The 12,465-nt window shown below is 39.1% G+C and overlaps 1 protein-coding gene across 1 annotated transcript; it reads left to right on the forward strand.

Moving 5' to 3' along the window:
• The first annotated feature begins 1,082 nt into the window (after window positions 1-1,082).
• On the forward strand, window positions 1,083-10,452 carry AREG (amphiregulin). Its single transcript, XM_045532821.1, has 6 exons — window positions 1,083-1,233; window positions 2,277-2,525; window positions 5,199-5,400; window positions 6,132-6,287; window positions 8,333-8,444; window positions 10,204-10,452. The coding sequence occupies exons 1-5, from the start codon at window positions 1,170-1,172 to the stop codon at window positions 8,424-8,426; spliced, it is 765 nt and encodes a 254-aa protein (XP_045388777.1). The 5' UTR covers window positions 1,083-1,169; the 3' UTR covers window positions 8,427-8,444; window positions 10,204-10,452.
• The last annotated feature ends 2,013 nt before the right edge of the window (window positions 10,453-12,465 follow it).

Genomic DNA, 12,465 nt, shown 5'->3' on the forward strand with positions numbered 1-12,465 from the left:
CACTACATCCAAGTCAGTCAAACTAAGCAGCTCCTTCCCTCTTCATTTGATCTACTTGCCATAATTATGTCCTCTTGGGTTCTAAATGAGCCCTCAAAGCTGACCCTTTTGTCTTGTGATTTGAGAGGCACAGGGTCTTGGGCACTACGCTTCATCCAAATGCCCCTTATGCCACCAGTAGAGATTATTCCTTGAAGCTAAACATTGCTGTCCCCAGAAATCCTCTTTTTGAAAACCAGCTTACTCCTAAATTCCTTCATCAGAGCAGAAAGCAGCAGATGTCAGGGTCAGATGAATTGAAATTCAAATCCCCCTGGCTCCTGTCATTATCAGCTGCGCAAATCCCTTCTCTTTGCTTTTTAAAGCTGCCTTTTATCCGCCTGTAAAATGGGGGAAATGTTACCTACTCGCAAGGTTATTGAGTGAGACGGTGCAGGGAGAATTTTAAGTGCACAGTTTGAAATAGAGACTCATCCTACATGAAACAGGTTTTATTTATTTGCTTGCTTATTTATTTATATTAGGAGGCTCTCTCTCATCATTTAATGAACTTCATTTATCCTTGCTGAAGATACCAGGCTGTCATGGCTCAGTCACTCTTGGTCTTAAAGTACTTTGACATGTTACTGTGTGACTTTTCCATTTAGTCCCTGTCTGTTGTAGCGTTAAGATCAACCACAGAAAGTGACAAGATTGGTCGGATAGATTGAAACCCTGGGATGTCGACTGGCGGGTACCAGGTCCCCAACTCCACACTGCCGCTTCCGGAAGTGGCCGGGCTGCTTTTTCGTCCTTGCAGCCGGGGTTTCGTCTGCGTTTCCTCCCGGCGGCTCGGTCCGGGCGAGGAGGTGGGGCGGCCGCCGTCCGCGCGCGGATTTCGGGGGCGGCCGCCGGCTCCACCCCCGGCCGGGGCCTGACGTCAGGGGCGCGGGGCCGTCCCCGCCCGCCTATAAAGCGGCAGGTGCGCGCCGCGCCCTCGGAAAGCGCGCCCGCCTGGGTCCCCGCGTCCCAGTCGCAGCCCCGAGGGCCCGAGGCCAGCCCAGGGCGCAGCGTCCGCCGCCCGGAGCCCGCGGGCCTCGGCACGCGCCCCCGCGCCCCGCTCCCCCCGCCCCGGCCGCAGCTCCGCACCGAGGTGCCCCGGACACCGGCCGCCGCCGCCCGAGGGACCAATGACAGCCCCGCTGCTGCTGCCGCCCGCGCCGGTGCTGCTGTCGCTCTTGATCCTCGGTGCAGGTGAGGATCTGCCTAGTCCCCACTGCTGGACGCTTCTCCCACAGCGTGCAAAAGCTGTCGCCTCTTGAGTTCTGCTGCTGCTGCTGCTTCTCCAAAAGTCACCCTTTGGAGCCCGGGACTCTACTAACCCCGCGGGCGGTGGTCACTGTGGTTACTCCCCGGGAGGAAGAGAGAAGCGGGCAGGAGTCTCAGATGTCCGGGCAGAACGTAACCCCTGTACTTTTCCTTTAGTCCAACTGAAGGAGACCCTAGAGATGATTCGATCCTAACCCTTCGTTTTACAGATAAAGAGACTGAGGGCCAGAGAGGTGAAGTGATTCCCGCAGATCTTGCAAGTTAGTACCTGGACCGGGGAGAGTTTGTTGCCTCCTGCCTAAGCTTCCCATCTCCTCTGCCTAGTGATTTTATTTTTCATCTTCCTAGAGGGACTTACGGTGTCCCAGGGAGAGGTTTAAAACTCCACTCAGATGCTGTCTTATCCAAACCCAAAAGATAAAGCAAGATAAAGCAGTGGTTTGAAACTCTGGGTCCAAAAACTTACCTAGTATTCAGTCTCTTCTGTATGTAATAATAATAATGAAAAATGACAATATTAGTTATTACCAACTACTGTTTATATTACTTTTTACATATAATCTTTTTAAAATGTAAGCAGGTGTAAAGAAAATTTGATATTTATATCTAGAACCTATTAAAATGGGACAGGATAGATTCTAGCAAACACAAATGCATTTGGAATGTGATTAATTTAGATTAGATTCATTTGCCAATTTGACAGGGTTTTTTTTTTGATGTGGAAATGAATGTAAACTATCTGTGGAAAAGAAAACCTTGATAAAAGAATCTCTGTAATTGGAACAGCTGAGTGTGCTTGTTGGCAAAATACGAAGTTTCTTTCACAAGTGACTCAATTACAAACAATAGCACATGTGCAATAACTGCTTTGATGTTGGAAGATAAACATGTCTACCTAACACAGCTGACTGGAGAGGTGGGCACCCTGCTTTACCTTTTCTCTTCTTCTCTTGTTCTCTTCCCTCCAGGCCGTTATGCTGCTGGATTGGGCCTCAACGACACCTACTCTGGGAAAGGGGAACTGTTTTCTGGGGACCACAGCGCTGATGGATTTGAGGTTACCTCAAGGAATGAGATGTCCTCAGAAAGTGAGATTTCCCCTGTGAGTGAAATGCCTTCTGGTAGTGAACTGTCCTCAGGCACCGACTATGACTATTCAGAAGAGTATGACAACGAACCACAAATACCTGGCTATATCGTAGACGATTCAGTCAGAGGTGAGTAGAGGATAAATTGGAAATGTAGCTCATGAGGTCCGGGTTTATATGAGTAGATCTGCTTCAGAAGAAAAGACACCTTCCAGATTTTCTAGTGGCTTCCTTACGTGTACATCTGTCGCATACCCCCTAGGTAAACTGAGACAGAAAGAGCAATATGTGGGCATATCCTATATGGCTGGAGTGCTGACTTAAATGCCACTTAAACGTCTCTTAAGTCCTCACCACAACTTTACTAAGTAGGAATTGTTATCCTCATTTTACAAATGTGATAAGTGAAGCTCAAAAAGGTTAACAGTTTTGCCCAAGGTTACACAGGTAGCGAGCGGATGAGCTAGAGTTAGAACCCCAATCTGTTCGATTCTCTGCAGAAGAGATACCACTCTCTTTCCCACTGGGCTGCAAGACCCCCGTTCTGAGAGACAGACTTAACATTAACCATTCCAGCTGACTTTGTATCTTAGCTTCTGTATCCCCTTCTTGCACACCACCCTACCCCAAATAACTGCATTTTGACACGAATAGCGGAACAGGAGGAAGTAATGGGGAACTGGACTTTAGTCTTTAAGTACTAGGAGTGGAGAAACCAGTGAAAATAATAGTAATGACAATGCCATCTGGCAATATTAAAGAAGGACAAACATCCATAGATTTTATATTGCTAAGGTCATGGCTTAACCCCAAATCCCATTTTTCAGGTAAATAATAGTGACCCATGGTTTGCTTCACTTTTACTGTTATCTCGTCTTTAAAATAGACCCTTTGCTTAAAATAAGGGTACCAAAGTAAGAGATAAATATCATTTATTACGCTCATATTTGGAGTTCGAGGGAAGAAGAGGTAGTTTATAAATAAGACCTGGATAGCCTGTGAGCGTGGACTATGGAGGCAGGGAAAGATGGTTTAAGAGCTCTTTAAGGCTACTTCTTTCCTGACTTGAGTTTCCCTGACTCCTCCCATTCTGTCTGGTTCCCAGAACTGGTGGAGGGACAGTAAGCGGTACCCCAGGGGCAGTGACTGGAGTACGTGGCAGGTGGGGAAAGCTTTAGTGAACGCTCCATTTCACTCCCTTGCTTCTGAACCTGTGCTTTTCTGTGAGATGGAGAAGGGGTCCATCTACAATGCTCACTTCTGGAGGCACGAGATTAGACCATGAAGGTGTCTAGAAACTGTTCCCCGAAAGATGTTTCAAGTTGTTAACCCCTCAGCAGGCCACATAAATTGTTAGTGGTGCAAATGGCTAGGCTAGTGTTCAAAATTGCAATGCGTTGTGAAATAGAATGAAAATATTGGTTGAACTCCTTTGAATGGCTAAGTTAAATGTCCATGGGGTTAATGTCTAATGCAACACTTCAGTGTAGTGACCATTTATTGTTTGTCTCTGTCTATAATTTGTAATCTATCTGATAAAATGCAGTAATGTTAATTTAAAATATTTCTCTTAGAGGACTTTTTCTATCTCGTGCTTTTTTATCACGAGAAAAAAATTCAATATAAAAATTACATTACCACCTATTAAACATTGCTTCCTAATTTGACTTTTGTTAATGTTGTTATAATAACCTAAAAAATATTCATAGCATTTATTTGTCATTTCCTTAATCACAGGGGCTCTATCTTTAATACCCTTGACCTTTGCTATGTTTCTAATGTTTTCTATTTAATGTGTGCTGCATGACTGTTATGAGTAATAATATTTCCTCTTTTTATTGTGGTTCTGTTTGCTACATACTCGGATAAACCTTTTCAGAGATTAATGTAACAAATTGCATGGTGATAACATGGAAAGTGTACTTCCTATATTTAGCATGTGGATAAACTACACCTTGCATCACTATGAGACTGAACAAAAGTTTCTGTGGATCTGATAAGTTAAGATAAAACTCTGAAGCATCAAGTACAAATATTTCTCAACTCCTGTTTTCAAATAGAGTGACCACAGAAATGAGCTCCCTGGAAGTTATCAATTAATTATAATCTGTTTTAATCAGGGAGTTGGAGAAAATTGAGTAGCTCTAATTTATAATTCTCAGTTTTTTCTAACTGCAGGTGGTATCCACTAATTCCCAACTATGATCATGAGCTTGAGGCCAGTAAATAAAATCAACAGATATACCCCAAGTCCCATTTTAATCAATGGCACTGACCTTTTCCAAGAAACAACATAGTATAGTAGAAAAATAATAGCCTTTGGCATTCCAACACTGCCATTTTTAGTTGCTTGTCCTAGGGAAAGTCACTTGTCTTCACTGAACTTCACTTTCCTCATCTGTATCATGTGGATAACATTACATACAACTGTGGTTTGATTTTAATTAAATTAATGCTCACTACCAAGAGCTTTGTATGTATTAGAAACTCAAGAAATGTTTAAAATATTTAATGGATTTTCTTAAACACAAAACTATTATCAGTAATAATAATGATGATGCAAATCGATTCAATGTATGTGTCAAAGCTAATAAAATAATGGTGTTTAGATTTGTAAGTGCCACACAGCACAGATATTCTCCTTGCCCATTTATTGTGTAAGTATTGTGCTAAATGTATAATGAAGAGCACATGGCTGTTATTCCTGTGAGCTTTCAATCCTATAACTTCTTTCTCTCCTGTCCCCAAAGTGATATTCAAGATTAAGAGAGACTTTTGTCAATAAATATTATCTTTTTTTAGTTGAACAGGTAGTTAAACCCAAGAAAAACAAGACAGAAAGTGAAAAGACTTCAGATAAACCCAAAAGAAAGAAAAAGGGGGGCAAAAATGGAAAAACTAAAAGAAACAGAAAAAAGAAAAATCCATGTGATGCAGAATTCCAAAATTTCTGCATTCATGGAGAATGCAAATATATAGAGCACCTGAAAGCAGTAACATGCAGGTAAGTTTTCCTAAATTATATAGAATTCTGTATTTCTAGCACTATGTCTGTGACCCCTAACTGCAGAAAACCATTAATTTTTTTCCAATGTTAAACCAAGGGTCAGTCAAAATTTTATTAAAGGACTAGGTAGTAAATATTTTAGGCTTTGTGGGCAAAGATTATGTATGTACTTATACAACCAATTAAAATGTAATCATTTAAAAATGTAAAAACCATTTTTGGCTTGCAGGCTGTAAAAAACTGGCACTTAGCCAGATTTTACCCATGGGCTTGTAATTTTGCTGATCCCGGGTAAAAACCATCATTTTACTATATATATAGTTTTAAGAACTCTTTTTCAAAAAAGAACCGAAAGGTAATTTTCACATAATCTTTTTTGTTGTTCTAATTTCTTTCCCCCCATAAGCTGCAAGCACATTAAATGATAGTAGCATGTGTTAGCTGCATAACAAGTCATTGAACTCATCAGTTGGTCATAAAAGGAGAACAAAGAATGACAAGGTGTGTCTTCTTGGAATATCACACCCAAACTAATCTCAACTTGTTTTTATACTAATAGATCCTTAGTTAGAATGCACTTTATGTCTCATGATTTTGAAATACAAGTACATGGCATAACTTTTTTTTTTTAATGTTGAATTCAATGGCTGTTTATGACCTGGAAAGTAAGCTTAAAACTCACAGAATGCTATGAGTGATTATAACTTCTAAACGTGGATTGTTTGCAGATGTCATCACGATTACTTTGGTGAACGGTGTGGGGAAAAGTCCATGAAAACTCACAGCATGATTGACAGTGATTTATCAAAAATTGCATTAGCAGCCGTAGCTGCCTTCCTCTCTGCCGTGAGCCTCACAGCCATTGCTGTCCTTATCACCATCCAGTAAGTATGGCACGACTGAAAAATTCTTAGCACAATAAGAGCAGGTTAAATTCTTCAGTATTTCTATCACACTCTACTGTCATATTTTAGATGAATTATTCTGTTGGTGGCGTGTGATCTTTGGTTTGTATTTTTAGACTTCATTGACAGAGATCACAGAAAATGGTCAATACTTTATATAACTGTGGTCACCATTGAAACTTAACATGTAAAGCCCTTTTTCAGAAGATCTAGAAGGTTCTGAACTTAAAAATTGATGAGCTTTTTTTTTCATGTCATATTTCTATTCATGGTTACTTCCAAATCTCAGAAAGTGGTGTATTGCCTGTGAAATCTTAAGCTGAAGCAAGCCTCCCAGAAGCTAATTAAGGTCTGGCTCAGAGTAGGGTCATAGTATCAGACGTACTGCTTTGGTACTAAAAATCACAAAGAACTTCAAACTAGAAATAGCCAAGAAAACATATGCCTTCTGATCATATTAGATTGCAAAATTATGACTTAGGAATATTATCACATGGCACTAATTTACTTAGAGCTTATGCTTATTTTGTTACTGTCAAATACAACAGTATGGGAACTCATTTAAAAAAAAAAAAAACTTTCCACCATATGACATGGCGTAGGAAGCAAGGACAATTCTATTACTGTTCCACTCCAGCAATATCTTCCCTGTGCTCATAATAACAGATCACATACTTCACTTCATGACCAATGAATGTTAGAACTAGACTGTCCCAGGTAGTACGCACTGATGGGTACATCAGAATGGCATTGTCTGTCCAACAGAAGTTGCTGAATAAGGGAAGTTGGGGGAGGGCATGAATGGCTCTGTGATGACTCATGTGCTACTAGAGCTTGGGAAAAGCAAGGGACTCGTTCTTCTAATTTTAGGTCTTGGTAAATTACCTTAACAACTAGATTGTGTACATGATCTACCCCTATTGCCATTCAGGAAATAAGGAGTTATCATCTGCCATTGTTTGATATTATTTTAAATTTAGATCAGATCATGATAAAATGACACATAAAAAACTGTTTTATTATGCACATAAAGTGTGATGGACACTTTAAATTTGTTTTGCACACCCTAGAATTTATACTGCTTCTCTAGAACCTCAAGCCAGATATGCAAATATGTTTAGGAAAGATATCCTCAGACAAACCATTATTATTTCAAAAGAAGGATAGAACAAAACAGTTGCTAGTTAAGGAAGATGTTTTATAATAATTAAACTTGTAATTTGTTCAGCTTGAAATATTTAGTAAGTTTTTGGAAAAGTATGGAAAGACTATGGCCATGTTAGCACACTTAAAATTTAGCAGTGACATTTCTCCTTTCTTCTATATTCTCCTTATATTTGAAACATGTAACAAACACTAAGCCTAAGTCACAGTTGCTGGTTTTTATTTTTTCATAATTGAGGTAAAGTTTTTCCCCAAACATTACAATAACAAAAAAGTCCTTATGATTTTAATGTTAATGTTTAATAGATGGATTAAAAATCTACTAAAAAGAGAATTGCCTGTACAACACTAAGAAGTTTCTGAACCACTGAACTTTTAAAGTAGAAAGTAGCAATAAATAAAACTAGAAGGAAATATTTATACTGAGAAATAAAGCCCAATTTGTTTCATAAGTCTGTTTTAAAACATTTTAATCATTTAAATTAGTTTGTGCAAGCATAAAGCCCTTCTATGGTAAAACTATATCATAATTTTCTTTTCCAGTTCTGCATGGCAGCTTCGCTAAGTTCTGCAGAAAAAAGACATATGAATGTGTTCCATACCTTCTGAAAGTTTGCATGTTATGACGTTTATTTAATTCTCAGCCCTCTGGAAATGTGTTTCTTATAAAGTCAACACAAATACCTCCCTGAAAAATTGATAATATTTTACAGCTTGGTTTAGGTTTTGCTTTTGGGTGAAGTACAGCACTTGATGGTCTATAAGGACTCATGAAAAGGAATTCCTTGTGCTCATGACAATCCCAAGCAACATATAGATGAATAGAACTTTGGTAACAGTCAATGTCTTGTTCTCTGAAGGCTTCGAAAACGATACTTCAGGGTGTATGAGGGAGAAGCTGAAGAACGAAAGAAACTTCGACAAGAAAATGGAAATGCGCACGTCATAGCATAACGGAGGACAATATCACAGGTTTGAGCTTTAGAAGATATCTTTGGATCATATGCTCTAATTTTGAAAAATATTACACTCAAGGAAAATAAGGAATGTGTTCTTAATTATGGATACACTATGAACAAAGGCTACATTCAAGTATTACCATATTGTTCTTTGAGTATGAAATGAGCTTAGGATTGAGTTCAATATTGAAAATGGACTATGTGTTTAACCAGTATTTTAAGGGATATAAATATGAAAGATACCCATCCTTGTTTCAAAGGACTTAATATTTAGTAGATAGGAAAAAAAAGTGTAAGAAACCAGAATAGTAGGGGACATAAAATAAGTGTCATCAGAAAGGAACCAATGGAGCATGAGGAATTTCCAGTGAAAGACAGAAAGAATCCAGTGGGATGCATTTAGGGAGCAGGAAATGATGTGTTTTCAGGGCGGCATTGGAAATGAACTTTGAAGGGCTGATGAGATTGGGACAGGCAATTTTGAAGGAAAAGGAAGGGTAAGACTGAAGAGATGAAATAGACCATTTTAGAAACGTGTGAAAAATGGCCTCGTTGCAATGAATTTTAGGGGAGATGAGGTTGTGATGACAGGCTGGCCTCCCATGGTGGAGAGCCCAGTTGGGGTGCTCGCAGGAAAACTGTGAGGATGAGGAGGCACTAGGTTGAACACTCTTTTGCAGAAAGGGAAGGGGATGCAAATTTGAGAGCTAGGTTGGTGAGAATATATACTTTTATTTTTTGTGAAGAGGGAAAGCTGAGCATGCTGTAGGTAGAAGGTAAGAAGATGGGAAGAGGGTTTCCCTGGTAATGACAGTGGGCAGTGAAGGAAGAACACATCCAGAGAAAGAAGGAAGTGGGAGAGCAATGACACACTTAAAGTTGGTCATAAGAGGGAACTTTATTTCCTCTGACATTCGGGAAAGACAATGTCTCATCCTCAGGTTACTGATTTTCTAACTTCGGTGAGTTTAAGAGTTACTTGAGGTGCTTGTTAAATTTGCATATTCCTAAGTCCAACCCTAAATCTACTGAATCAGACCTTCTATTTTAAATGAACGCTCCAGATGGTTCTCATGCTTGAAGAACCACTACATTTAGCATTGGTTAAGGGCAGATGTTAAATCCTGAGCCTATTATAGAATTAGCTCAATAATTCCTGAAATGGATAATTATCCGTATCGATGCTATACTATTTATTGCATCACAGTTTATTGTGTTGGCTTCATGTGCTGAAGCTATGATCACCAACACGAATAAGGATGGATTTTTGGCTATTTAGTGCCATTGAGATTTCTCAGTGTAGGTTCCAGAGTGATTTTAGGACAAGAAATATGCTGTGCTAGCACACAGTAGCTGCCCATTAACTGGTAGTTACTACTATTATGCCCTCAGTACTAATTATCCCAAATTATGTGTATATCATAACTATACTGAGCCACCTAATCTTTGTTTTTAATTATGTCCACTGCATAGATTTGGTTAGGAGAACTATTTCTCATGATTGGTGTCGCTTTTTTGTAAACCAGAATTCGATGCAACAGCTTTGAGCATATGCAGTCTTCTACCCAAGTGGGCATATAACCAAAACAGGTGTGAAAGAGGGAATGAAGCCAGAGTGATAGATTGTTTCTGAAAAGCTCTTAGCATTTCTCATGAGACATCCTAGAAAAAAAAATTGACAGAAATTCTGATTCCTGATTATCCTTTGAAATTTTCTTAAACCTATGTTGGAATTTAGCTTATCTCTAACCCTTCCTTTTATTTTCTAACAGGATGTCACATCGGAATCACGGCCAACACATCCATAATGATGAGTTGGTCCTCCTTCAGTGGATCACAAGAGAATGGAACCTTTTTGTTCTGCTGGTTTTAAACCTTCAATTGTCACTTTTTATGCTAAGTCTTATTTCTGTACATAAAGATGCATGAAGAAAAAAGTATTTTTTCAAGTTGTAAATAATTTATTTAATATTTAATGGAAGTGTATTTATTTTACAGCTCATTAAACTTTTTTAATCAAACAGATTGAGAGTTTGAATATTAGTTGTGAGATTGCAAAACTCCAGGGTATTTTTCTCCTACCACCTGGTTGATCACATAAAAAGGATTTCTTCCCCCCTTTTACTGTTTTTGTGTTGATTTTTAAAACTTATTCCTTTTCTTAGAAAACACTCTTAAGAAGAAAATTATAAACTAGAGTCACTTAGTCCTCCCACAAATACTAGTCACATTTATAATAATAATTCCAAACTGGCCTTACTTGTTCTATGAAGAACTTATGCCAAGTCCCGTAGAAGCATCTAGAATCAAGATGTGGCACTGACTCTCTGTTGCAGCCCAGATATTATAAAAGACAGAAAATCCACTGCCCATCACTATGACCCCCATAGACAAAGAGATAAGAATAGGTTTGAATATCACAAAAGTGGCATTTTAAGAGAAATAGAAAGTATTTACATTTGAGATTTATTTCCCTACTATCATAATATGAATGTAGAAGCATCTAAAACCAACTCCTCCCTTCCTCCCCCTTGCTACTATTTTCTTACAGCACTGTATCTGAAACAAATATATGCGTATGTTTGTGGTAGATAAACTTTCAAGAACATTAACATTATGGGGTGACTCACAGTTTGGTGCTTGGGTGATCAATTGAATTACCTGAGCGCAAAACAAAATAACCTTTATAATATGTGGGGGAATATTTTGAGAAAATTAACCAATAATAAATATAATCCCAGTGATCATCTCATAAAATTCATGAATGATGTTTAAGGTGCCTTAATCATCCACATTTCCCGTCTGTCTCTGGCATACCGCTCACCAAATCCTTGCTCAATATCCATCTAAACAATGGCTACTTGGGCACAGGCTAAGCTTGATTATTCCTATTCAGAAAGAGGCCTAATAAATATTTTAGAAAATGTAACTAGTCTTCTGAGGAAGTTGGGGCTAGAGTTCCTCTATTCCTTTTCTACTCCTGAAAGCCACCTGAGTTAGAATTTTTTATTTTTGCTGAGCTGCACCTGTGACTCTTCCCTACCATATTTAGAAGGATTCCTAGAACTCATGATATATACCCAATACATTTTATTTTTAATATGTGAATGAATAAAGGCTTATTAATCTATATAGAGGGTATGAATGACTTCATGAAAGTGTAAAATATGCTATAATAATGTGAACTCTGTTACAATAGAAATTTACTTTTATTCTATTTCATTGGATTGACAATGAAATACAATGCAGAGCCCTGAGCATGAGACCTAAAGAGCCTTTGACAAGGCCTGCGGCTTTTCTAAACCATAATTTTCTCATTCGCAAACTGAGATTGATATAACACCTGTCGTATTTGCCCTACAGAATTCTGGTAGGAATCAAATACTATCTGAAAATGCTTTGCAAATAATAATATTATGAAAACATTATTGTGTCTGTAAAATCATGATGTAATAAGAAATACGTATTTGATCTCTGGCCCTGGTTCTGGGCACACACTTCTAAAACCCTTGGAATCTCCTGGAGTGATGAATGTGCTGCTAATGAGACGACTAGGGGCCGGAGACCCCTAGATGGCTTCAGGATGGGGCTGGGCACCAGAAAGACCAGGACAGGATTAGAGGATCGGGACTTTCAGCCCCACCCCCAACCTCCAGGGAGAGGAGAGGGGCTGAAAGTTGATGTGATCACCAATGGCCAGACATTTAATCAGTCGTTCCTATGTAGTGATGCTTCCATAAAAGCCCAAAAGAACTGGATTGGGGAGCTCCCAGAGAGCTGAACACAGGAAGGTTCATGGAGGATGACCCGCCTGGATAGGGCATGGGTGCTCTCTGCCCCTCCCACATGCCTTGTTCTTTGCATCTGTTCCATGCATTGTTTATCTGCACCCTTTGTAATACCCTTTATAATAAACCAGTAAATGTGTTTCCCTGAGTTCTGTGAGCTGCTCTAGAAAAATAATCAGATCCTGAGCCCATCTGTGCCTTCCAAGGTGTCTTACCAGGATTGTTATTTTAATGAGAGATTCTGAG

The sequence above is a fragment of the Lemur catta genome, chromosome 19 (genome assembly GCF_020740605.2).
Source record: "Lemur catta isolate mLemCat1 chromosome 19, mLemCat1.pri, whole genome shotgun sequence".
NCBI classification, from domain to species: domain Eukaryota; kingdom Metazoa; phylum Chordata; class Mammalia; order Primates; family Lemuridae; genus Lemur; species Lemur catta.